At 43.7% G+C, this 27,985-nt stretch overlaps 1 protein-coding gene across 1 annotated transcript; it reads left to right on the plus strand.

The window, feature by feature from the left end:
• Positions 1 to 26,485, plus strand: VSTM2B (V-set and transmembrane domain containing 2B). Its single transcript, XM_059713816.1, has 6 exons — positions 1 to 90; positions 340 to 990; positions 1,559 to 1,743; positions 2,402 to 2,431; positions 2,775 to 3,183; positions 25,777 to 26,485. Exons 2-6 carry the CDS (start codon positions 918 to 920, stop codon positions 25,863 to 25,865), a joined length of 786 nt encoding a protein of 261 aa, XP_059569799.1. The 5' UTR covers positions 1 to 90; positions 340 to 917; the 3' UTR covers positions 25,866 to 26,485.
• The last annotated feature ends 1,500 nt before the right edge of the window (positions 26,486 to 27,985 follow it).

Consider the following 27,985-nt stretch of genomic DNA (forward strand, 5'->3'; position numbering starts at 1 on the left):
ACCGGAAATCTGCCGTGCTCCGGAGCAGCTGAGCCGTGCCTGCCCGTCCTCCCCCCGCTCCCCGCGCTCGCGCCGCAGCCGAGCTCCGAGGTGAGCCCCGGGCCGCGGCTGCACAGCGCTCGCCCGCCCGACGGCGCCGGGGGAGGAGGCGGTGGCGGCGGCCGGGAGGGAGGGAGGGGACTTGTTTTGACGACTTGTTTGTGCGGTGGCAGCTCGGCCCCGGGGGCTGGGCAGGGCTGGGCTGGGCTGGGCTGGGCGGCGGGGCTCGCAGTCCCCTCGGCGTGTGGCCGGGACGGTGCATTGCGCGGGGACGTCAGCTCGCGAAATCCCCTCTCATAGGCGGAGCGGCGCGGGGGCTGGAGCCGCCGGAGAAAAAGCCCTTTGGTGCCGTGCCCGGCCGGACTGCGCAGCCCGCGGGCGGCAGGAGGCGGCGGCGCCCCGGCCCCGGAGCCCCCCGACGGCAGCCGAGCGGGCGGAGCCGCCCCGGGTGCGGCGGGAGGAGGAGGAGGAGGCTGCCCCAGCCGGGACCGGGACCGGGCGCGCCGGTGTGATGGGGCTCGGAGCGGAGCCCAGGATCCTGCCCCTGTCCCTGGACAGCCCCGCGCCTGGCTCGGCGCAGGGAAGTTGAATCCGGGGCGGGGGACAAGCGAGGCCAGGTCCGGGATTGCACCTGCCGGCAGCGCGCGGCGTGGATGGGACCTTCGCTGCCAGGCGCCCGTGGCCCCGGCAGGCGCCAGAGGGTAGCTCGGGGGCCGGGAAGGAGCCTGGCCCTGGCCCTGGCCCCGCGTCTCCCCTCGGCCATGGGAGTGGAGATCTCCTAGGCGGGCGCTGACCGCGCAGCACCGCGCCGCACCGCACCGCACCGCGCCGCGCCGACTTCTCTCCTCGCCCTTCACTCTGAAGCCGACATATATGAAATGGGAAATCGGGGGCTGTTCGGCGCCCTTTGTTACCTGATGTTCAATGCACCCCTGCTCTTCGTTGCCGATGGTAAGTAGCCAACTTTGCCCTCCCTCCTCCTCCTCCGGCAGGCAGCCCCCCGGGAAGGACTGGGAGCGCGGGCAGGGGGCAGGGGAAGGGCTGGGTCAGGAGCTCCAGCCCTCGCCCCCGAGAGGAGGGAGCAGGGGACCTTGCCGGCCGGGGGCTGGAGGCTCTGGGCAGCGCCGTGTCCCTGGACGGATGGAAAGGAGACGCCGGGCTCGGTGGGGCAAAGCCCTCGCCAGCCGGAGGAAACAGAGCCGGGGCTGCGGGATTTCACGCTGCTGCATTGGAAGGACCGGGGGCGTCTCTCGGACGCAGGACACCGCCGGGACCCGGAGCTCTGGTCCCAGGGCGGCCGGATGCTGCGGGGCGGCCCGCCCTACTCGCCTCCCCGGCCCGACCCGGCCCGGCCGGTGGCCCCTGCCCGGAGCGGGAGCCGGGGCTGCGGGCGATGGATGGCTGAGCGCCGGCGCACCAGGATCTCCGCGCGGAGCGGGAGCGGGAGCGGCTCGGACCGCACGGACAGGGCTTGATCCCCCCCTAACCAGCCCCTTGTCCTTCTGTCTCCTCCTCCCAGCGACATTCACCGAAGTTCCCAAAGATGTGACTGTTAGGGAGGGAGACGATATTGAGATGCCCTGCGCTTTTCGGGCCAGCGGATCCACCTCTTACTCCTTGGAAATCCAGTGGTGGTACCTTAAGGAGCCAGCCAGGGAGCTGGCTCACGAGCTGGCCATCAGCGCCCCTGGCAGCAGGAGCAAGGTAACGGACGGGCACGGCCCTGCTGCCAAACCCCCGCCGGGGAAGGGCGCCCCGGGGCTGGCAGGAGCCGGCCCCGGGAAAGCCCGGCCGACCGCGGCCCCAGGGTGCCCGGGTCCCGGCGTGCGCAGGCTTGTGCTGAGCTGGGGGAGCCCAGCTAGAAACCTCTGCGCTGCGGGGACGGAGGGAGGCACCAGCCTTGCGGGCGGGTGTCCGCGCCCAGCCCGGGAGATCCTGCGGGCCAGTGGGTGGGTGGGTGGGTGGGTGTGAGCGTGCCCAGCCCGGGAGATCCTGCAGTCCTGTGGTTGTGGGGGTGTCTGTCTGTGCAGCCCAGGGGATCCTGCAGCTTGGCTGGGGGTGTCTGTGTGTCCAGCCCGGGAGACCCTGCACGTGGATGGTTGGTTGGAGCCCGGAACGAAGCGATCCGCGTGGGCTAGAGACAGACGCAGGATAGAAACACCGCGTGTCCTCTCCCAGCCAGGCCACGAGCAAGGGGACGCGGCAGGGGCTGGGGCAGGTCGCTGCTCCCCCCTCGAGGCAGGGTCTTTGGCTGGGGGGCTCCGTCCGTGTGCGCGCCCCGAGCCCCCTCCAGAGCCAGGCAGGGCCCCGCCGCCGGCTGCGACTGCGGGTAACCGTGTTCCCCTCTGCTTTGTCCCTCCAGGTAACAAATAAGGACGCAACTAAAATCAGCGTAAGTGCATCATCCCCCCCCCCTCCCTTGGGGGCACCCCCGAGTCCTGCTGCTGTCACCTTAGAGGGGGGAGGGAGGCTCCGCGCGCAGCCCCAGCCAATTGCTGCGCTGCCCTGGAGGGTGCGGCCGGGCCCCCCCCCGCGCGCACACACACGTGCACACACACACGTGCACCCCCCCCCTCAAGGCGCATGGCTGCGGACCCCGCCCCGGCCGTGCCCCGGGGGCTCATGCCGGCGCTGCGGGGCGGAGGCGGCGGGGTGCAGGGGCAGCAGCGGCTGTGCGGGCCGGGGTGCGGGGCGGTGCGGGGCGCGGGGCCGCCGCTGAGCGCGCTGTGTTGCAGACGGTGCGGGTGCAGGGCAACGACATCTCGCACCGGCTGCGCCTGTCCCACGTGCGGCGGCAGGACGAGGGCGCGTACGAGTGCCGCGTGTCGGACTACAGCGACGACGAGACGCAGGAGCACAAAGCCCAGGCGCTGCTGCGCGTCCTGTCGCGCTTCGCGCCCCCCGACATGCAGGCGGCCGAGGCCGTGTCGCACATCCAGAGCAGCGGCCCGCGCCGCCACAGCCCCGGCGGCCGCGCCACCGCCGAGCCGGGCCCCGACAAGCGCCTGCTCCCGCCCCAGGGCCCGGGCGCCGCCGCCGCCTCCGCTCCGGCCGCCGCCTCCAGCACCGCCGCCACCGCGGCGGCCTCGTCGGCCTCGCCCCCGCCCGGCAAGGCGGCCATCCTCCGGCAGCAGCACGGCTCAGGTAGGCGGTGGAGGCGCAGCGGCACCCAGCGAGCCGCCGCGGCAGCGCGGGGCCGGGCTGGCGGGGCGGCGGGAGGACCAGGAGGCGGCACTGCCCCGCCTGCAGCCGAGGGCACCGGGGTTCAGCGCCCAGACCTCGAGGCCGGGGGTGGGCAGGGATTAGGGTTTGCTGGAGGATTGCATCATTTTCCTAACTGCCCCCCCCAGCTGTGTGTGCCACCGCTGGCACGCTGCTTCGGGCTTGTGTTGCAATGAAGAGGTGGCCTAGGGTAATACACACCTCCCCTGTATGGGATTGGTTGCCCGGTGCCTTGCAGAGGCTTGCAGCAGAGGTACCTTTCCAAAGATCTAGATAGACGTGACTTGCATTTAAAATAATGTGATTAAAATTGGGCGACAGTAGTGTTTGACCAAAAGGGCAGGCGGTTGTGAATGTTGCATTGGCGAAAGCAGCCATAGAAAAATTCAGAGGTTTTATTTATTGTGGTAGTTTTTCTAAATAATCTTAAGGGATCCTGTTTAAAATGGACACGAGACTGCTTGATTTGCCGTGGAAAGGAATTTCAGTGAGCTAGTATTATGGGCCAAATTCTGCAAATAGGTAAGCAGGTGAAGAGGTTGACTTGCATCGTGGAACGTGCCGCAGATCAAAGTTTAAAGGGTCTCACCTGCCCTGTTTTGGAGTCAGTTTTGTGGAAGACTTCACTGGGCGTAGGATTAGGACCAGTGTTTTATGTAAGTATAGAAGTAGATGATGTCACAGCTGCATAGTAATTTTTCTACCCTTGGCTTTGTCCTTACATTTTTTAAGAGTGGTAACCAAATGGAACAGCAAAAGGACCTTTCTTTAGAGCAACTCCATCGACAGCTGCTTATTAAATGAAGCCCCAGTGTACAAGCTGAGCTGTGGGAGCTAACCCTAGGCCCCATTGAGGGCAATTTGCAAGATTGAGATGGAAAAATCCTAAAACTTCAGCTGTTACGTAATTGAGTCTACATTTCAGCTGTTGAAATCATTACGTTATTACATGTTAGATTGCAAATGTAAATGTTAATCAAACACTAAAGCCTTAAGTGACATAAAAACCTTCTTTTAACTTTAATATTACTGTACTGCTGTCCAATTCTGTTGCTAATGAAGTCAGTTATATCCCTTCATTTACACTAATGGCAGTAGGCTCTCCCCATTTGGGTTCAAAGCCGTAACGTTCTACATTGTGGAGGCTGTCAGAAATATTTAGTACTGTGTGCTTGGTCTAGCACTAGTTCATGTCTTGTACACATTCTCTTAACTAATAATGTAAAGCAAGGGATGTATGTAGGGAAGATGCTGCACACTGAGGTGGTGCTACTGACAGTTGAGCCGTCTCAGGGAAAGCACTGAGGACACCTGAAATATTTACTGCCCTAGAAGGGAATTATGCAGATGTGTTTGTGTTTGTTTGCTGGATAACAAACATTTATAGGTTTTGGCTCACAATGATTGAAACAGGTCATGTCAGTTATCACTGTGCAGGAGCTAGCTACAGTTTAGTGGCGGTCTGATTTCCATGACTTTTACCACCATGACTTCAGAAAGCCAAGTGGATTTGTTATAGAGAGGCAGTGAGAAAACTGTAGAGTTCGCTTTGTATCATGGGAAGAAATATTAGGTATCATTTTGCCGGCCAACCACTTGGGCTAGTCAGGGTGACATTTCCATTTGACTGTTGGTGACACCTGAAGAGAAATGAAAACGTTCCTTCTTAAAATGAGCTGTATTTGCCCCTGGTTGTAGACAGTCGTGTAGCAGACAATGACCCTAAGGAATTGAACTGAACTACAGAGTGGTGACAAGCTGCTCTTTTGATTAAACGTATGCATTGTCTTTTCAGAAGCCACAGATAGCCCTGTTATTTTCAAATCTCTCTTTCCACTGTTGACCTAAGTCTAGCAGATGCGTAGAAGAGCAAGAAGCCTTTTGTTGCTGTCTTTTTCAATGCTGACAAAAGGACAGCTCTTGTTATTTAAGAGGTAATATTTATGCTGCGTAGTCTTATGCAGACTGTTTGCATAGTGCATATGAACTGAAACGGGCACAGTTCCACCTTAACAGATGGACATGAGCATGTGCAGCCAAGAGAGCATGTCAGATGCGTTTGTTAGGGCAAGATCCCTTGCCCAGATCATCTAAAATGATATGTATCCTAATTTTTTTTTGCATACTTATGGTTAGGTGATATGTCACTGCTGTCTCATTTTGAGGCTAGGTTAATTTCCAGAAAATAAAATATAAGTAAGCTTTGCAGCCAGATATAGAGCTAATGGACTGACTTAAGTGGAAAAGATGGTGGAAAGCTGAAAGGTGTCTTGTAGCCCTTGTTTGGGAGTGTCTCCATCTGGAGGCTTCTACAAAGTAGGCTAAGCCAAGCTTCCTGCTGTGGCATCCTCTTTGCATGCACTAGCATCAGTGAACATTGCCATCTCGTGGTGAACAAGCCAGGTACCTTTCAGGCCCAAAGGTGAGGTGGTTGTAGAGAGCTTGGGTAGATTTAGTGACTGCTGCATGCCTCCTGCTACAATAAGCATTACAGCAACTGTTTTTGTTTACAGGCAGAGATGTCAGGTGTTGTATTCTATGTTGGTGTTTTTTGGAAAGATACCATACCTTTCTTCCATTTGATTCACCCAACAAAAAATTCTGTTTTGATCTGTTATAGTTTTCTCAGCTTTGCATAACTCCAGTCTGCCTAAAATGATTCTGACAGTAAAACGTAAGTGCTGGAAGGAGACCCTCAGCATGGCTCAGGACATAGTAACCTACAGACTTAGACCTCTAGGTTATGGTTTTAAATATATGCTGGGTTGGTAGTGATTGAAAGTATTAATAGGTGATGAGTGTTTACAGATTGTCAGAAGTTTAGGGCTGGAAGGGACCTTGTGAGATCATCAGGTCCAGCCCTGTGAAATAACTCAGTAGCCATTTGCAAATTTGCTTAACTGGTGTCTGCAGACTAAAAAACACTAGTGCTGAGTGGGAGAGATTTGAATGGAGATGCAGAATGACCTGTCTCCATCCTAGATGTGGTCCCTACTGCACAAACTAAGGCTCATAGGTATAATACTGATGTGCAAATTCACATTCGTGCATGTGTTTTGCCTGCTTTTGTGGAGAAATAGAAGGTTTTGCTCTTGAGGGCTCTCACTTAACACTACCAACATCTTGGACAAACGCTAATTTCTTGTTTTAAAACACTTTTGAAGAAATGTCACTCTGGAATTACAGAGCTTCTAATCTATTCTTTAATAAATGTTTGGTAGCAGAGATTTTGGATGATCTGGTTATGAGGGGAAGGGGGAAGGGAGGGAGGGGGCACTAAAGAATGGCTTCTTTTTCTTTCTCTCTCTCTTTCTCAAACAAGAAGCCCTCTATTGAGTTTACTCATTCATGGCAGCATCTTTGTTGCTTCTGCAATGAGTTAAAACTTTACACACACACACAAGCATATGAGGCTGCAGGATCAAAACGTGTGCTGGCTTATGAGCACGCAGTATGGTAAAAACTGTGGAAATAAAAGATTTTTGAAATAGCTGGTGTAAAAAGCTCAAGAGAACTCATGTAAGGGTCTCCAACATCACTATGCATACTGTGCCCATAGTGTGGATTCTCACAAAAGAAAGTAGGGAGCGGGAAAGTGAGTGTTATGCACATAGAAGACCATTGGGAGCACAGACTGATAAACATGTACAAATGGTGCAAAACTAAGGCAGGAGCAGAGCAGTGGTATTTGGAGACGTCTGCAGTGGCATTCCTGCCTGAGCTAAATCCCAGAATGAATTGCTAAATTTAGAGTGAGATCAGGGATGTAAAAATTGCACTGTGAACTTGTGCTACTCCATTTCTATAAACCTCTGTTTGGATCTAGTAAATGATGCAGTACATGCAGAGGAAGCATGCATACTTCCTGCTGCACCACTATGCCATTAACATCCAAAAGTACAGCTCCTTTCCTCCGTCCAGTATAGTGTGCTCTTGGTATTTTCTTAGTACACTAATAAACACATTTTATCAGACCCATGAAGGATGGGAGTCCTTAATGGTAATTTTTCAAGGGAATGGATTAGGAAAGGTCAGTAAGGAGCAGAAGTTAAGTATCAGGAAAAGTGTTTTGCATGTCACACATACAGGAGGAAAGCAGGGAGAAAATAAGGGTAAATATGAACTCATTAATATATCAGCTAAAGCTGATAGCATAGAACGCTGCCTTGCCGATCCTATTGTACATGTGGAACCGTGTTCTTCAATGCAACTACCCATAATGCTATCCTATAAAGCAATATTTCATTGACTTATCAATACATGCTGTTTTATAATAAAATATTACCAACCTAACACACAGATTGGATTTTGGTGGAAATAAGTCCATAACAATATATTGTAAATACTTTGGGTTATATTCTGTAAATATTTTTAAACAAACAGATCGATGTTCTCACAGCACTCAGTGGAAATACTGCCTTTAATAAATGAAATGCATAGTGTGTCAGCTGTGTGGTATGTTAAGCTTCCTATTGTAGCAGTGGCTAGACAATAAAATAATATCTGTGTCACAACCTATTCAATTTAGTAGAGCACATATGCCTACTTATCTTCTTCTGGTTTTCTAAAACAAATACAATATCAATTAGGCACGTACAGATATTTTGCGCCAAAAATGTGTGCACGCAAATTATATAATTGAATGTTCTGATATATATACTCTAAAGATTTTTTTGTCCTTATAAAAGAACTAATCCTATTTCTCTTAAATTGCATGGGGATTTTGTTACTGAATAAAGCAAAAATGGGCCAGCTCCATCAGTTTTTACACTGGCCATCCCTTTTGAAGTAGATTTCTCATTTTGTTCACTAAGGAATTCCGTCTGAAAGCTGAGCATATGGTATGGGCTAATTTATGTTTGATTACTTGGTTCCCAGTCCTATTATCCCTCTGTGTAGAAGGCTTCCTAGTAGCTTTAGTGCAGTAGGTAGGGCTTCATATGTATTGTTTTCCAACAACTCTGATTAGAGATAAAAGGCTGCCCTCAGATGTGCTTGCAGGGCTCCTGTTGACTTTAATTGGAGCCCCAGTCATGCATCCCAAGGCAAAAAGGCAGATCTTTACATCTTCTAATTTTATTTAAAATGCATTTATTAGAACAAATGAAGATGTGTTACAATTGTTCTATGGGGCACATAGTTTCACTTAGGAAGCTAGGTCTAAATAGAGAATCTACTGTGGGACAGGTAGTCAAACACAGACTTGGTATAAAATTCAGATCAACTTGTTTCAATATGGAAGACAACAAATTTAACATAACAAAGCTGTTGTACCGTGTCAGAGATACTAGCTGCACTAATGGAAGATTATCAGTAATATTTAAATTAATATATACAGACACCAAAGATGTGATATAAGGGAGAGATTATTGCTTGTCTGCCAGTAAGGTGGATTAAATCAATGTAAAAATCATAAACTTGCTATGTGGGTTGTAAGAAAGACAAAGATATATAGCCAGTGTCATTATTTATAATAGCGCAAGGGTAGGCAACCCCTGGCGCAGGTGCCAGACTGCATGCAAAGGCATTTTGCTTGGCACGCTTGCTTTAGGGTGGACAGTGGGAAAGAGGCCAGGCTTGCGCTGCCACGACAAGGATCTGTCCCCTCGCAGATCCCCTGCCATCTACCCCAGCATGCCAGCATCTTACAAATCAAGGTTTGCAGGTGTTTTTGTCACTCTGCCCAAAAGCATTTCAGACCCCTATAATAGCAGTTTTATAATAGCTCTGCAGCTCCAAAAATATATTTTAAAAAATTGAATGCTTAAATTAAAAGTTACATTTTAAAATTGTTAAAAAAAAAAAAAAAGGAGGCCGAGGTAAAACATCATATGGAGCATTAATAATCCTGAAAGTATGTCTGTTTCTTGCTCAGTGGACATGTCTACATGTGAATATTAGTGCAACGCAATAAACTCTGGCACAGTTTGCACTGGAGCTTATTGCTCCTGGGTGCAGTGTTTACACTTGCACCCAGGACCACAGCACATTGAGCCAGGGAGGCAGTGTCTTGACTGCAGGAGTAAGCCTGCCAGCCCATCTCAGTGCTGCAGAAGGACTGGCTGGGGCTTGAGGGTGTTACAGTGCAGGACTAGCCAGCAGGCAGCCCCACACTGTAGCACCTTCATGCCCCAGTCAGCATCTACACGTGCATTGCAGTGGAGTAGATAACTCTGCCATAGGGTAGTATTTGTTTCTAGCCATACTAAACTATGGAGGAGTTAATTAGTTTACTTCAGCCTAATAGCTCTTCATGTGTAGACCAAGATGTTACACTGCAGAGCTAATTATTCTATTCCATACTAAACGTCTTGCGTAGATGAGTCCTTTTCCCCTTTTAACTTGGGGAGGAAAGTCCCCCATGACAGAGTCGAGTATGAGACAGTGTGGGGTAGGCAGCTGCTTCAGCTCCAGCTCTAGCCCCGACCCTGGGTTAGAGTCAGAGCCGCAGCTGCTGCCTGCACTCCACTGCCTCTGCACCCGCTGCTGATCCTCCCCTGCAGCCGCAGGCCCTACCCGTGGCCAGTCTCCCCGCTGTGCCAGTTCTCCCAAATCTAATTCTTCAATAATTAGATTCTGTACATGGATGATTATAATGTATATACTGTATCTGTCCCTAGCTAAGTTCAGGGCCCCAGTACATTAGACTGCACAGCCCATCCCTAAACAGTGTCCAGTCTAGATTAACAACATATACAAATGTTGTGAGAAAGGATTAAGTAATTGGCCAGGGTATGGCAAATCTGGAAACTGAACTCTAGTCTCTTAAATCTCAATTTAGTGCCATAACCATAAGATTAATTCTATTGTCTGATTAAGTGATAGATCCATGTGTTCCTCTCAAAGACAGATTTTTCTGCACCGTATTCCACCAAATAATATCTAAAATGTGCACCAAATAACATCTGGACACTGGCTTTGAGGGAAATTTTAAGAAAACTTGTGCTTGGAATGCAGATAACAAACTTCAGCTTCAGATTCCACTTAGTTGTTTGATCTCTGTCTCCAAAGCTCTGAAGTAAAACCCTTTAAATAAAATAAATAAAGACAAGAATACAGAGCAGGAAACTACTTCTTCCTGCAGCACTTCAAGCATATTGGATGCAAACTCAATGAAGAGATGGCATGTTCCTTAATAAGGAAAAAAATAACTGCAGAAAATTTTTGGTGGCTGGACGCTCAAGAAATGCTTTTTGTACCTTATTGAATCATAGAAAATTAGGGTTGAAAGGGACCTCAGAAGGTCATCCAGTCCAGCTCTCTGCTCAAAGCAGGACCGTCTCTCACTAAATCAGTGCAGCCAAGGCTTTGTCTAGCCAGGGTCTTAAAAATCCCGAAGAATGGAGAGTCCACAACCTCTCGGGTAACCTGTTCCAGTTGTTTTACTACCCTTCCAGTTAAAAAATTCTTCCTAATATCTAACCTAAATTTCCCTTGCTGCAACTTGAGACCATTGCTCCTTGTTCTGTCATCTGCCACCACTGAGACCAGTCTAGCTCCATCTTCTTTTGAACACCACTTCAGGTAGTTGAAGGCTGCTATTAAATCCCCTCTCAGCCTCCTCTTCTCTAGACTAAATAAGCCTAGTTCTCTCAGCCTCTCCTCATAAGTCCTGTGCCCCAGCCCCCTCACCATTTTGTCACCCTCCGCTGGATTCTCTCTAATTTGTCCACAACATTTCTATGGTGGGGGGCCCAAAACTGAACACAGTACTCCAGGTGTGGCCTCACCAGTGCTGAATAGAGGGGAATAATCACTTCCCTTGACCTGCTGGCAACACTCCTACCAGTGTAGCCCAACAAGGGAACACTCTTGATTCATATTCAGCTTATTGTCCACTGTAACCCCCAGGTCCTTTTCTGCAGAGCTGCTGCCCAGCGAGTCAGCCCCCAGCCTGTACCAGCACATGGGATTGTCCCGTCCAAAGTGCAGAATTTTGCACTTGTTCTTGCTGAACCTCATGAGGTTTGTTTTGGCCCATCCTGGCATTTGTCTAAGTCACTCTGCTCACCCTATCCTCCAACATATCTATTGTTGGAGACATGTATATTTATAGTATCTATTGGAACATTTATTATGAGATGATGTGGCCAGCTTTAATGCTCAATTCTGCAGTCCTTTTGCATGCAGAACTCTTGGTGACACCAAGAGTCAGAAGTGTGTATGCATTGGCATGCCGTGGCTTGCCCCAGAGCCCGGAGCCACAGAATCTGGTTGTAACAATTCACAGCGGGAAAGCGAGGAATGTTCGTAAGCGAATGTTAGGGCCTGCTATAGGGGCTGGGGAGTAGAAGATAGGTTGTCTGGACAAAGATGCTGGAGAATAAAAGCACTTTGATTTGTTGGAAGCCCTCTGTTCAGATTGCCTTTGGGTTCAGGTTAGGATTTATTTACCATCATGGTTAAGGAACACACTTTGTGTCTCTAACTCTGCTGGCTTTTGCCAGTCAGAGAGGCTCCCCGTGTAGCTAACTTAACTCTACCCATTAACTTTTCATAATGGAAAGGAGAGTCCATGTAACTTATTCTTCAGCCTGCATCTCCCATCCTTCCAGCTTTCCAGTGTCCACACTGGTTTTACCCACCTTAATGCTTTTAATAAGACAGCACATCCATCCCAAGAAACTGACCATTGCCATTGCACAGTGTAAATAGGACACAAATCACATCAGCTTTTCCTTTACTTTGAGTACGATAGCAGAATACACTGGCATAACTGAAAGAAGACAGAGCTTCTAAATGTCATTGGGTAATAAACATGCAAAAGAAATTTCTCATTTAAAAACACATCCCTAGCATTTTTAAAGGCTTGGAAAATTAAGGACTCCCTTGGTTTCCAGTAGGGACAAGTGAGGTCAAATGCTTGTTTTTTGTGCTGTAATATTGATCAGTTCATAGACTGGACAAAAGCAAGGACTCTACTGCAGTGTCTCTCAAGGTCTGCAGTAGAAATGTATTAGACTATGCTGTTTTCTTATTACAAAACGTGATTTATTTACATGCAATGCCCGTGTTCCCTAGAGCTCCATATAGGCAAAACTGAGCTGGTCTGTAGTTAGTTATGGCAAATAAATCTATATCTATCTATCTATCTATCTATCTATCTATCTATCTATCTATCTAATGTGTTTAAGTTGTAAATAAGAAAAAGTATTTAAAAAGTAATAGAAACTAGGTCCCTATTTCTTTTTAGCTGAAGTGAGAGCCATACAATTTTGGGGTTAGGTTTTTTAACAGACTTCTAAATTGTAGCCATAATACTTGCCCGTGCATTCGTTTGTGAGTGAAAGATAGATATTAGTATGTGGAAAACTGTTGGCACAGATGTCTATGTATCTAACTATATATTTGCATGGACATAAGCAGGTTTTTGTGCAGGCAAACAAATACACTTGCAGTTTTTTCAAGGACAGTTTTAGTAGCTGTTTTGCAAATTGACCTTTAATGTGTAGCACTTCCTTGCTTACAATCAGTATTTTGTATACGAGAGATGGGTAATATACATAGTCAAAGCATCCAGTATATTGCTACAGAGTTATTAGCATATTAACCAACAACTTACTGGGGATGGATTGTATTTTAATATTAAATCATTTCCATAAATTTAATACTCCTCATGCTGATACAGTAAAGAAGTATAAGCAGTGTATTAAGCTGTATGAGTTATAAACAGTATAACTGTAGTGGGGTTTGTAGTTGAAAGGCAAAAGTATAGTAGATCTGCTAGAAAATGGGTCTTATAATAGTCCTGTAAAGAAGGTAGTTTGTCTTTTACTTACCAGAGTCTGACAGGATTGTATTAGTAATAAGATGGCTTCATTATAGGTTTTAATTTAGCTCTGCTAAAGCTGTGAGTGTTGTGGCAGGTTCACAATTGCTATTTACTATGTGTTTTTAAAATTAGATAATAGCATACCAGTTCCATGTGTCAATAATAAGCAATTCAAGTGGGTTTGTATTGGAAAAAATGGGGTTGTCAGCAAAATAGTATTATTTGTCACAACAGCAGTTAACAACCAAGTATTTTATATTGCTAGGCTGTTATCAGTTGGGAGGCAATTGTATTAGCTGGAAAGTAGAGCTGTTTGGCAGAACAACAGCAATGTTCTGTGGAGAAGCCAGTATGATTGTAATGCATGGATTATTGTGCCAGGGTTGGAGAAAGGAAGCTTGTTTACAAAGTCAAGTGGTTACAATGACATCCTGTGGCCAGCTCAGATATTTCCATAGATCAGTATAATATGTCAAGCAGAACATTTATTTAGGAATATGCTAACCTTGAAATTAACACTCGTTGAGGTTGTTCTTAGATATCTATCACTGATTGGGAAGATGATATCTTTAATACCTAGAGAGAAGTAGGTAACTGGATTAGTCCAAAGTCAGGCAGAAGACAAGGTAGATATGTACCTTACAGACTATCCGATGAAGTAAACCCTCAGTTTACAAAAGTTTATGCTATTCACCTCTGATTTAGTTAGTCTGTACTATGCAAACCTACCCTGCCTTTCATTTTAGATACCTGTCATTATATTGGTCAGTGGTAAAATACTCAGGTGTAGATTGATAAACATTCAAATATTCTACTAGCTTTAGATCTAAAAATCAGCTCTTTCAAGTGCTCATAATCTGAATCATCATGTATTTTTTGCCTCCATGTTTTGAGATTTCAGGTTAAAAATATCATGCAGTATTATATTCTGTCTATGCGTTTGCCCTAACAAGTGTACTATGATGTTAATATTTACTATTCTTTAGGGAAAACTGTTATCCTGGCACCTTTCTTCTAAGCCACTGGGCACAGTGAAAGTCCCCATTGTCACAACTAGTGTCCTGTCACAAACTGTAGAAAATAAGTCTGTGTATACCTACATACATATACATACATACCCACCCACACACACACAGACACACCTCAAGCACTTTGCTAATGCAGCTACTACTTGCTGCTTTAAGGTATGAAAATCATCTTCCAGAAAATTCCTAAATAAATCTGCTTTAAGATTTGCCTGACTTCAATTATTCAGATTGAAATTATAATTACAGCTACATCTAAGGCCTGCTTGTATTGAAGACAAAGCCATTCCAGGGACAGTAGTATCAGGCCCAGGAACTGTAAAATTTTGTTCACTGCTGATGTGCCTAATCATACTACTGGGTTTAATGCTTAATACAGTAGAGTCACTGAGTGAGAATTGAGTGTGAGTCTTAAAATAACTGGTGTTGTTCCTAACGCTCCAGGTCTTGGAATCATGTAAATATGTCTCAGCTTTTATTTCCTTGCAGAGGAAAGCTTGGAAATGTGACAGTGCACTCAAAAGACTCATAAACCAGAAGGCAAATGACAAAAAATCTTAAACTTGTTTTTCTGAGCTCTCCTTGTCTTTAAGACCATAACATAATTTGGGGCTTTTAGCTCCTGATTTTTGCGGGCTCAGGTTTGAAAGTAATGGGTTTATTCAGAGGCAACCACCACACCAGGTACAAAAAGATTTTGTAATATTGGCTATTACAGTAACACCTCTGCTACTACCAGTAGGAAAATTTATTGTCTTATTACATCTTTCAGTTGAAGAACAAACAATCTTTCACCAGTAGTCTTTCCTGGGGGGAAAAAAGCCGTGTTTAATTCCACGTTATTGAAATACAGAACAAATTTAGTATTGTTATAGTGGCAGTTACATAGTTATACCACAGTAGGAAGCTGTATAAATGGAACATAACCATAGCAGTATATTTTTATCTGACTTTGGTGTCTTCATTCCACACCAAAATACTTATTCACAAGACAGCAGAGCAAAAATCTGACCTATTAATTGGCCAAGAAGAAAAGCCTGACTTGAGGTCTCAAAAGACGAAAGTTATTGACATATTTAAATGCAGTCTCTCATGAAAGTACCTGAGCTGCACAAGCCACGTAAGAAGAATTGCTATACCATAAGTGTTAAAGATCCATATTTTTCTTCTTTCCTGATACTGCCTCTACTAATATTTCATATTAGAATCTGTTATAATTAAGTTGCAGATGATTTGGGAAGCTTTCCTTAAGGTCCCTAAGAGCACATATTTGAAGTGTTTGAACAACTGGTGTGGATGTGTCTTCAGTTCAGAATGCGTTTGAGAGTGCAGTTACTCACGCTTAACCAGCTGAGCAGCTGTTGTGGGCTTTCCTAGATGCAACAGTTGTACCTGATTCAGCACTTTGTAAATCATATGTTCGTATTTCTGCAAAGCAGAGTTAGTCTTTTCTTAAGACTGCCCTGTGAAGCCATTCCTATCCTGCCTGCCATAAAGGGCAATTGACTATATGGAAATAAGAGCACACTAACTTGTTTAAACACACTCACAATCCCCTTGAGACTTTCCATGGTAGCTGGCTTTTTCCAAGCTTACTGACACAGGATTTGCATATTAATCCTGTGTAGCTGGACGAGATATTCTGTCTTGGTTTCATACTCCCTTCCTTGCATGCATTCTGCCAAATGTGTAAAACCCAGGGCTGCATCCACACAAGTGCAAACATTTGTTTCACCGGGGACAAGAAGCAGTGACACACCTTGTGCTGCTCCTTCTTGTTCCCGAGGAATGCATTCTGGTGTATGGCAGGTTACCCCAGGTGGGGTAGAGGAGTCTGGGACCAGGAACTGTACTGGATTCAGCAGCATTACCTGGGGTTTTGGGGGCCTCAGGGAGCTGCAGCCATGGGGCTCCTGCATTTTTTTGGTGCTCCTTCCAGGTGCTTTTTCCAAGCTCCAGTTTTGGGCAGCACGTGCTGCTTCTATGTGCTCCTCCCTGCTTTTTTAAGGCACAGGTTTTTTTGACCCTGGGAGATCCTGGTGTCAGAAAAAAAACCCCACACTACAAGGCAGCAGCACAGGGAACACCTGCATGTGCAGTGTGTGGTGCTGCAGACGGGTCTGTGGTGCCGCATACTGTACTTCCATGTTCATCTGGACATGGCCCAGGAACTTGTCTGTTCTTTCTGTTTGTCAATGAGTTTGTTAGAAAAGGTAAAAATGGAAACCAGTGTGCTATGTAGGAGTTGTCACACTGGATCGGACCAATGATTCATCTGATCCTGTAATCTTTTTTCTCAGATGATCCAAATACCACACCAGCCAAGGGAAAATGTAAAGGCTTCCATAAAGAGTAATTGAGCAACTGACTGACTGACCTATATTCCATGTGTATTTCAGCAAAGGATTGTCAGTCCTAATATTTTGTGACTATTTTATTTAGCATTAATGGAATTTTGGTTGTAACGAGCTCTAATGTGATCAGAAATCCACTTTTGATCATTGAAAGTGCCTCGAGGAACATGCATTATACTATGTTTCTTTTAGCAGTTCCTGTGCCTGTATTATCCCATGGGTACTCAAACAAATCGACTGCCAGCAAAGAATTGGAATTCTTTAGAAAATGTTAGCACTGTGAAGGAGCAGCCTACCAAGGCTATGTGTATCTGCTCATTCACTTCCCCATTGCTTCCTTGCATGGGCATTCTCCGCCCTCTAGTCTAGCTGCCATGCACTTTGTATGAGTGCACAGCCTCAAGACTGGAAAAGGTCATGTGCACTTAACCAAAAAATGCACTTGCCACAGTCAACGTGAATGTGTATTGCTCATTAGCTATAGGAATAGCTTACTTGTAGCTTTTTGCACCGCATTAAGGCTCCTAATTTTGTCTCATGATGTCTTATATCTTTAATAACAGCCTTGAAATTGATGGACCTAGCCATCTCAGGGCTGGTTTAGAAACCTGGGGAATTTTGGTTCCCAGTCAGTTTCACCAGATGTGCAGTTAGACCAGTGGTTTTCAATCAGGGTACCACAGCATCCTGGAGTGCCTTGAGGTCCTATCAAGGATGCTGCAGGGTGTCATGCAGTGTGTTAGCATGATTCACAGGATAAGCCCAGAGATTTCAGGAAGGAATCGATGACCTTAAACACTTCCTGACCTGTTGTGGTATTTGGGGTTTTTCCAGGAGAATTGCTCTAATATTTTTTTCTGTAGTCAAGAAAAAGAATGAATCTCAAAAGCTGGCATTTTCTGTGGGGTGATTTGAGTCTAACAAAGTTGAGAGCCACTGAGTTAGACAGTGTACAATTACATTACAAAGTAGGCAGTGGGGCCAAGAATTCCTATTCAGTTAAGAAGCTTATGTGCTTAAAAAGTAAGGCGTTAACTAGTGTTTTAATTTAAGCAGTAGGCAAAAAATTGGCATCAGGATCATGTTATGCAGTTAAGTGAATTATGCACATAACTGATACGTGACTAAGTGGAGTTCACAGCATAGGGTTCTAATTGCACTTCTTACTGTAGTATCTAGCACATCTTTTTATGAGAAGCAAGATATAGCACCCTAGGTGAAGCACAGCACTACCACAGTTGTTCGGTACCTGAACTTGGTGGTTGAGAACTTGCTTGGCTATTCCTCACAATGTTGCATTGTTCAGTGCAGGTGTACCTAAGACACCATCAGGTTCCATTTGCTAAAGGAGGCTTTTAGAGGTAATATGAAAAACACCCAAAATAAAAGGCAACTACTGTCTGCCAAGGTCTAAATTTTCACAGAAACATTTTTTCAACAGTGTTGGAAATATGCCTTGCATAGCTCTATACAGTCTCTGCAAAACCCTTTACATCTCCTTTAATCAGTGCTACTTCTCACATTTATGTTCAGCCCATTACCAGACCTTATTAGCACTAGTGATGGGTGAATCTTGATTTTTTTTTCCAGGTACATACTAAATAATTCATGTGCTGCTTCAACCTTATCTGAAACCTTTTGAGTTTGCCCAGTTGGGTTAAGAATAACTTTGTGATACTTATTAAGGCTATTTTTGCACTTCAACTCTAACTAAAGGGAGAAAGTACTTAAAGGATTTCTGATAAGTACATTAAGGATATACTGGGATAGTAAGAGAGTTTGAGCGGAATGAGGGGTGAACTGGACATGACTGAAGAGCTTCAAGATGATGATGGAGGGTTTGGAAAATAAGCAGGGTTCATTGTCAAATAAAACTAACTTACGTTTTCTTGAGGAGTTTGAGTGACAGATATATGGGATGAAGTAAAGGCAAGCCTCCATCAGATAGCCACATAATAAGAATTGGGGATTTTTTTATTACCTAGCTATAGATACTGGTCTGCAAGGAACCTTGCAAAACATGGCATTAGAAGAGAAGAGGGTAGTGGACAATGTTAGCAGTGTATGAACATAAATCCAGTGTTAAGTGAACAGAGTAGTCATAGAAGAGGATTAAAAAGTTCCATTAATCATAAGTGGAGGCGCACTCAGTGGGTGGAAAATTCAGCTTTGTTACTTCATGTTTCATCTCATGTGGTTCCATGTGGATTCATCCTATTCAGTGACTTAGAAAGGTGCCCAACAACACATTTCTATCACCTGAATCGAGTTACTGGTTCTGCTCTACACAAAGGCAGTGCTGGGGTATGCAGGGATTACATCCACACAGGTCAGATCACGAAGGTCACTGTTTTACGAGAAACAAGTGGAGTTCAGATAGTCATCAAAGGCATCAACTGCCACAGCACCAGGTACAGGAACTAATTGTCTAGCACAGCATCACTTTTAAAAATATATATACCAGGATTTAGCTGAAAGAGCCCATTAACATTAAAGAGTATGAATAAATCCCACTGCCCCACTCTGCAGATGAAGTGCTTGGTGACTAGTAGTAAAGCTAGGATAGCAGCTGCAGCATTCAGCATTTCAGAGAATTCAATGAAAATAAAGCAGTGCTATACTGATATATGTCTTGAAGGATAGAATTAAAATGTGTTCAGCTTGCAGAATGACATCCCAAACTGCAAAGTAATTCCAATGAAGTGTAACCCATCATTCCCTTAATTAAATAAGTATACACTGTACTGTAATTATTTATGTAACAGGATACTGCCAGGTTAAAATTCATGGGCCTCATTTTTCTCTCCCTTATCCTGTTCTGAAGCTGGAGTAATTCCGTTCACTTTGGTAGTTAACCCAAATTTAAATTAGAATGAGAGAACACAATCAAGCCAATCAATATTTAAAGCATCTCTTTACTAATAATATCTTAAAATATAAACACAGAAATAATTGTTCACAACTGGCTTACTCTTCCCTCTTGATGCTGTTCATTTTATTTTGCTTTTCTTCTGCTTGAAAACTCAAACTAAACTGATTAGTTTGTTACTGATGCTGGTGTCTGTTTCTGGGTTTTTGACATTTCAAGCAAATATCAACAAAAAAATCTTCCTGCCAATATTTTAAGGATAATAGATTTAAATTGCTATGGATGACTTACTATAAATGAATTTATAGTACAATAGCATTTCCAGGTTCTAGCCAGGTTCCAGACTTCATTGCTTCAAAGAGTCTTTTTCTCTTTACTAATATAATAAACTTTTGGGGCAGGGAGTGTCTCACTTGATTGCCACTGAACAGGTGGGTGCATAATACAGTGGAAGATGGTAGGGAAGAATGTGTGACTTTGAGTTTCTTGATAGTGTCTCTTTAAGCATATTAGCTTCCTCTGTAAGTATAGTGATTGTGAAGATCTGGGACTGACAGATCTGAAGAACAAAAGTCGATGCTTGTCTAAAGTCCAAGCGTGACAGATGCAAACTTCACAGCAACATACCTCTGTCAATGCCTGAAGCTTTTGGGATAAGAAAATAGTCTCTATGGGACTTTCAGTTCTTGATTTTTAAAAAGAAGAGTGCCAGTAGAGGCCAATAGTGGGTTTTGTGACTGGATGCTTGTGCAAGGGGAAACCAACTGACCAACAGACTCATTTGAGATGAGGCACTAGAGAATAACACTTTATTTCTATCAGCTTCGAGCGTGACTGTTGTGGCTGAATAGGAGAATGTTGGCCACTTTGTATTTTATGGCAAAAGCCTCGAGAAACTCCTATATTACACTGCATCATAAAGAAGAATCAAAGAACTTTTAAGATTCCCCTCAAACATTTTTCTCCAGAATGAAGTTTGAATAACAGACAGAATGAATTTCTTGTTAGTATATCCAATATTGGCAACTGAAAGAATTGCCCTGTTTCTCATATATCACAAGATTTTTGGTTAAAAGTGGTTTGGTTTGGTTTGGTTTTTAATTGGATAAGCTGTTACAGGTCAAATTCTTTGAATAACCTGTGTAAAACAGTGCATTCAACAGAAAATTACAGTGAAAATGTTGCATTTCATGATGTAGACTCCCCAAGATGGGAGAGTGGTGCGCACATAAAGTTTGGCCATAGAATAAAAAAAAAGTAGGGCTGAAAGATCTTGTAAGAATGGGTGTTGCCATTTTCTTATGTGTATTGGCTGTAGTATGCTTTCCCTCTAAACCATGTACAATACTTTAATCAGAAAACAACAAAATTGTGAATATGTTTAGTTGCATGTGTTGCCATAATAGCAATAACAAAATAACCACAAATTTACAAATATCAAACAAATATATCAAAAAAAAATCAACAAATATAATGTAACATCATACTGCAAGTAACTGCATTTCAGGAGTAACTTCAGAGAGACAGGCATCCCTGATCAGGAGCCTCAGAATAGTAATTTGCTACCCTCAAATCTGGGTCTTATCCTCTGCAGCTCTTTCCTCCCTTCAAGTTAGGTGTGATTTCACCTGATTTATTCCGCAAGTCATTGCAGATTTGTTGTTATTGCCTAACTCTTTTTCCACTGAAATACAATGTCAAAATCCTTGTGCACCAGATTCTTCTCTCAGAGGAGTTTTACACATGTCATTGACCTGGTGCAAAAGAAGAATGTGGTCCTAAATATTTAAAGAGGAATTACTGCCTTCAGTAAGTGACATGAAGAAGGTCACTCTGGGTGCATCTACATGTGAAATTAAGGTGACACAATGAACTCGGGAGCAGATCAAGCTGGAGTAAACTGCTCCCAGGCGCAGTCTACACGTATGCCTGGGACAGCACCAGTGTGAGCTGGAGTGGAGGAGGGGGATGGTCAGCCCCAGGCTCCTGGTGGTGGCAGAGAGCAACAGAGTGCCTGGCTGGGGCACAAGTGTGCTGATCTGGCACAGCCATGTCACTAGGTGACAGGCAGGAATCTTGCCCCTAGCCGGTCACCATCTACACGTGTGTTTCAGTGCAGTAACTGATCCTGCTGTAAGATAGTACTGTCCCCAACAGTACTATTTACAGTGGAGTTAATGAGTTTACTATGCTCTAATACCAATGCATGTATAGACGGTGACGCTTTACTGCAGAGCTAATTAGTCTACTCAGCACTAAAATGCACATGTAAATGTACCTTCTGTGTCTAAAAGCTTGTCTCTCCAAACTACATTGTTGGTCCAGTAAAAGGTACCACCAAAAAAAGAAATCCTTGCCTCTAATGCCTTTAGGAAGAAACAAGCAAACAAGAAACCAAATGGCTTATTTTACTTAAAATGCTACAACAGTTCATAAACTGGCTGGACACTAAAAACCAAGGACTAAATATTGATATTGGTTTTATGACACATTATATTTTACTTCCACTCTTGAATTTTTCCACACAGGAAAAGTGAGAATGACCCTCCTCTCTTTTGATAGGCCTTGATCTCCCAGTAATCAGCTGTCTTCTGCTAATTCTGTGTCTGCTACTCCTGAGACTCTCTCTCACCCCTCCCCCTTCTGTTATTTTTCACTATGCTGTGCCTGGCGATCGGAGAACTGAGGAAAAGTGGCTTGCATTCAAAAGCTTGATCCCAGCTACATCTAACTTGATCCCAGCTACATAAAGTTGGTCCAATAAAAGATATCACCCTAACGAAAAAGAAAAGGACCATCACAGCCAGTGTCACTCTTACACTACCTTCAATTCCATTGTAGAATAAGCAGTCCTTGTGGTCTTGAATCCTGCTGCAGAATTTAGAGGTGGGGAGTAACTGAAAATGGAGATTACAGGTTTTTCACAGAAAAATGTGCTAATTATTGTTTTAATTCAGGACTTTAACAAAGCTTGAAATCAGATTAGGACTACTTAGAATTTAAATTTGGCCAAAGATGATCTTCTGAAGCAGGCTGATCTGAAGTTGCTGAATGTAGTTGCATATAATCATTACCATAGCAATGAAAGTAATCCTATCTCGGTACTGCTGGCACTACTTCAAGAGACCTGTTGTAAGAACACTGCAGTTAAAAGAGTTTCTACAGGATCAATTCCTAGGTGCTATTTCCATGGGCAATTTTCCCGTTTATAGAAGCATCCTTTTCTCTTCTCTGAATTTAACGACAGCAGTCCTCCAAACAGGAGTCCTGTTTATCTAAAGATCACTGGGAGTGGCCCTGCAGCTTTCCCCAGGTTTAGATTTGTATGTGCTAAATACAGTCAAACTCTCACTTCAGCGCTGTGCAGGTGTGGAACTGGCTGATCCTCTTCCCTGGCAAGCTGCTCTAAAGTCTAGATGACATCTGCCTACGCTCCCTTCAGGCTGCCATATGTGCTAATTGTTGCAGTAAGGAGGGACAAGAAATCTTGTTTCTGAATTACAATACATCCTAAATGCCAAAGGCCCTTGCCCATGTCAAGGCTGATGTTTCCTAAATAGAACTAAGTGTATACCACTGCAAAAAGATGTGTAAAACTGAATTTTCCCTCTTACCTTTCTTTTTGCTCATTTGTACTTTCTGTCTCCCTTGCAACAACATAATATTTTAGGACTGAAAATGAACCAGAAAGTACTCCTGGATCCTCAGTCAAAATGTCTAAGCCATGCTCTTTTTCTTCCCTCCTTCTAGACACATTTAAATGTCTTTTACAAACAATCTGATTAATTGCTTCTCTTGTTACTGTAGTTAATTGCATGTGTGAATGATTTTCTGTAAAAAGAAATAGCACCCAAGTTCCTTTTACTGCTTAGGTAGTGCTTAGTAGGTACTCCCTTACGCAAAAGTGCTGTGAAGGACTTTAATTAAGAAGCCAATAACTGGTGAAGGCAGGCAACATTTGTGCAAGGTGGTTTCTCATATGCTCATTGGAGTCTGGAAATTAGATAGTGAGGAAGTTAATTCTTAATTACATGACTCAGTCTCAAAACTGCAATAACTGTTTCGGTATTGAGCATTTTTATGTTATACATTTTTGCTGGGGTGGCAAATGTGGATCATGAAGTAATTGCAAGGATGAATATGAGGAAGAGTGGTGCCTTGTGTACCAAACATTTCCAAGCGTTCCCTTTGCCTGAGTCACAGGACACACTTTCAGAGACTTGCACTTTGTTCAGTTCTGCATAACAAACCAAGACCAACACTTCCCAAACAGGGTGCCTACCACTCCCTTTTGAAGACACCTTTTCTGAAAAAGGCCTGTGCCAATAGAAGTGGATAGCTCCTGTGGGTTTTGTTTCTTGACAACAACTAGTGAGCTCAGTTTTCAAGCGAAAGGATGTTTCTTCTACTGGACCTGCAAACTTCATCTGATATCTGAGGCTCAAGCTGAGTTCTTTTTATATGCTAAATACCAATCAATAGATGATGGGTCCTAATACAGCTTATAGAGTCTTAGTTTATTGGTCTTACAAAACTTCTGGAAGTAAAAAGCACCAATAAAGTATAGTTCAGTATGATTCTAAGTTCACAAAAAGCAGATTTTTTGTGAAAGAAGATGCGTTTTTAGAGCAGTACTGAAAGACATGGCAACACACACAATCCTCCACATGGTTCTTGGAGCTTCCTCCAAACAAAGCATCTTGACACCACCGTTTCATAATGGACTGGGATATGAGACCACAACCTAAGTTACTGAATAATTACTGTGTAATGGAGGTTGCTAATGACTAGAAAATTACAAGGTATTTTATCATGTTTCAAGAAATGAAAGTAGTTTATTTTACTGTCACAGTTTATGGGAAGGAATTGCATATGCGGAGAATCATTTGCAAAACAGAAATCATAGTTTTAAAATGGGCCTTCATCTAGTTAAAGTTTTGTACATGATATCAGACAGGTAACCCTCGCCATTCGCGGGGGATACGTTCTTGTATCCCCCGTGAATGGCAAAATCCATGAATAGGGCTCTGTGTTCATGAACTCAGTGGCCCGGGGGGGGGGGGGGGGGACACGGCTGCTCCGGCAGTGGCGGGAGCCCGGTGGCAAGCATGGAGCTCCTGAGGTTTGGCATTTGCGAATATTTGAAACCACAAAGGCTGAGCCCGCGAATAACAAGAGTTTCCTGTATCTAATATTTAGTTTGTGGAGAAACTTGGGAAGCCTGAATGCTGCTCAAAAGCATCTTTATAGATTGGGCACTTTAGTAGGCTTTTTTTGGCCCTTTAATAGCTGATTGCATCAGTCAGCGCCTATGCCAGAGACGTGTTTCTTGTGGGACAAATAGCAGCAGCACATATTTGGGATCCTGAGGGACTCCTAGGGCAGCAGTGGCAGCAATATGGGTCAGAGCCTGGCTCTGGCTGGCCAGACTCCCCTTCTGGCGGTTTTTTTCGCAGCAGTTATTTTTTACTCCAGGTCTCCTGGTATAAACCCCCCCAACCACACTGCAAATTAGCAGCGTGCCTAATGTGTGTATGTGCGCCACATGTAGTTTGTGGTGCTGCAAACTGCACATGTGCTTGTGGGAACACGCCCCAAGGGTCTAAACAAGATAGAGGAAAATAATTATTTAGGTAATACAAGATAATAGAAGTATGGCATTTTAAAGTGACTGTTAAGACAAGTTTCTAAAACCAAGAAAACAATTAATTATGAGGGCTAACAGACATGTAGAAATTTCCCAAGAAAAACTGACCAGTGTCATCATTTATGACACTTAAAACTGACTTGGATAAAACCTTTGAGATCATACTCAATAAAATAATCTTGCCCTTGGCAGAGCTTGGACAAAAAAGACTTTAATGGAATTCTTTCACGTCTGATTCCCATTTGTTATTACTCCGTCTGTGTGTGTGTGTGTGTGTGCGCGCACACACACACACACACACACACACACACACACACACATATATATCTTCCTCCAACTTTAAATATTGCTTGTTTTCTATGGAAGGTAAAAAAAAAAAATAATGTCAAGGTCTTGCTGTCCCTATTCCAAACAAAATGGGTGTATGTCGTGTTAATCAAGTGATGTTGCAGAGCCCAGCTACAGCATTTGTCATTTTCCTTTAAAGTAATGGGTTGCTGATACCTGTCATCTGTCAGGAAACTGTATACAGGATTAAGATGTATTTATAGCCTTCTCAGTTGCTGATCTACCAGAAGCCAAGTTTAGGCTATACCATTAGTAATGCATAATGAAATGACCCAAGTAGAATTTGGCTTTTGGGGGAAAAAGCACGTTAAGCTGGATAGCTTGAAGATGCTGCCTTACTACTACCATTGTTTTTGACTGCTAGTTCTGAAATGATAAAAATAAATCCTTCCTTATCTCTCCCTCATCTGTGTTAAAAACTAAGGTATGTAACTGGAATAGAGGGTGGTGGTTTAAGATAGAAGATAAACCTTCTCTCTTTTTCTCTCTCTGTTTTCTAGGTACAGGACCTATTTATGCTACAGACCCACTCCTATACATGTTCCTGTTAATACTGCATAAGCTTATACACTTATTAGTAAACCACTGATGGACTACTTTATCCAATATTCCTCAGCCAAACAAAAAGGAACCTATTTAAAAAGAAAACAAATCCTTGATAAAAACTACAGTTTTAAAGATGGACAGAAAGAGACTGAAAAAGAAGCATGGCAAACTCTACACGGGGGGTAAAAGCATATTTTTGGGGACATTGAGCAAAGTAAACCACCTAAAATAATGCATCTAGTTTCCAGATTATCTTGTGTGAAGCCCTGCTCTGTGCATGGCACCTATGAGTTCTCTATTTTAATGTAATATTTTTTTCTTTTCTAAACCTTCCCTCTGACTATTCATTTTGCACGAACTGTTGAGCAGTTATCTTTATGACACTATGTAAAGATGTTGGGTCAAAATCCTTCTAAAGAAGGGAGATATTTTTAGTAGATTCTTGTGTTTAGATTTTTGGATTTCCTTTTTTCTGTTTTTTAATTAAAGTAAATTATTTCTTTTTGAGACATTTTAATTAAAAAGGCACATCCTACCATAATTAATATTCACTGTCAATAATATTTATTTTTAAATAAAGATTGGAACAAGGTAAGACATTTGTTTATAAACTGTATTGTATATTGCTGAATAACAGTTGAATAAAAAGATTTTGAAATAATATTTCTACAGCTATGTGAATTTTAAACCTTTTTACATATTTATGAATTGGTCTAGCCATTTTCCTAGCTGTTTCCCTTCTGACTACTCGGAGAGCAAGAATTTAGCTTGTTTTGATTTTCTGCCCATTTGCAACAAGCAGGATAGAGGACAGGTACAGTATGTATTCATGCAACTACATCTCTGAATCTCTGTATATATCTGCCCGTTATCAGAAAGGATCAAAGCACCAAGGATGTGTTAATACCTGGTCACGAGTGATTTTTTACTGTGCTGATAGCTTCATCATGAAGGATAATAAATAGTACATGATATATGGTGAAAAGAATTATTAAGTAATATGGAATTTTCCAGGTAGGTTGTCCCAGCTTTTACAACAGGGAAATAGAAACAGGTAATTACACTAAAAAATTGCAATAACAACTTAATAAACTATGCTGCATCATAATATATAATAATATATAATCAGTCTGCTGATTGTAACAGTCATTGAGTCCGGTCCTTAGTTCTGTTTACAATATTGAATAGGCCGGGGTGATATTGTGAATGACAATTCTGTCTTCAAAGTCATTTTTTTCCGCAACAGATTTCCTTTATAGAAATGATTCACCATGAATAAAAATGTCACCTCTTCCTGAAAAAATAACCAAAATTGTAATTGAAATGTCTTATTTACTAAAAATTGCTTTTGCTGTGTAGGCCTTTGTGTGTTGGTGGGGCAATGTCAGTGTAAAATACTAGGAGGCAAAATCAGTCTTGATTTTTAGGTGAGAACTTACTTCGAATTTTAAGCCTTCCTAGTCCAAAGAATTTGGTTTGAAACCTAAATTAGTCATGGCTCTGCAGGTAAGTAGGTACATGGCAGGTAAGTAGGCAAATACATCATTGTGAAGAGAAACTACACAGAAGATTTTCACCAGTGAGCGATTGAGATCAGTAGAGATAGGTGAGGACAAAAATACCCACAGATGTGCAAATCAGGTTCTTTATTTCATTGTTTTTACTTTAAAAGTACAATGTTTTATATTATTCATTTTTATCTCTTTGAAATTCTGAACAATTTTAAAAGATATACTTAACAGGTTATCAGTCATGGTTGATATTAGGAAAAAGTGTAAGTTAATCTTTGTGCAGCAGAACAATTATTAATTTATTCTAAAGCCCTAGTGTGACCAGCCTGTAGCGATAAATGGACTATTTGGATGTTTTATTTGATTCTTAATTTTAAAAAGTAAGATACATTTTCCAGTGCAAAGAAAACCAGTGCACAGCCTGCTAGATTCCAGTGCAATTGGTTCAGTTTCTTGATGAATTGTGCTGTTTTAGAATTAATTCACCTTGATCAATAATAAATCCAGCTGTAAATGTAATCTTGGTTTTTCAAGATAAGGTTCATTTGTCCTGAAGGATACATTTTTAAAGAGATCATTCAGTACAGTACTGCAGATTCAAAAGTTAGCCACTGCCATTGCAGAATACTGTCTCAAGGAAAGCTGAACTGTC

The sequence above is a fragment of the Alligator mississippiensis genome, chromosome 10, assembly GCF_030867095.1.
Source record: "Alligator mississippiensis isolate rAllMis1 chromosome 10, rAllMis1, whole genome shotgun sequence".
NCBI classification, from domain to species: domain Eukaryota; kingdom Metazoa; phylum Chordata; order Crocodylia; family Alligatoridae; genus Alligator; species Alligator mississippiensis.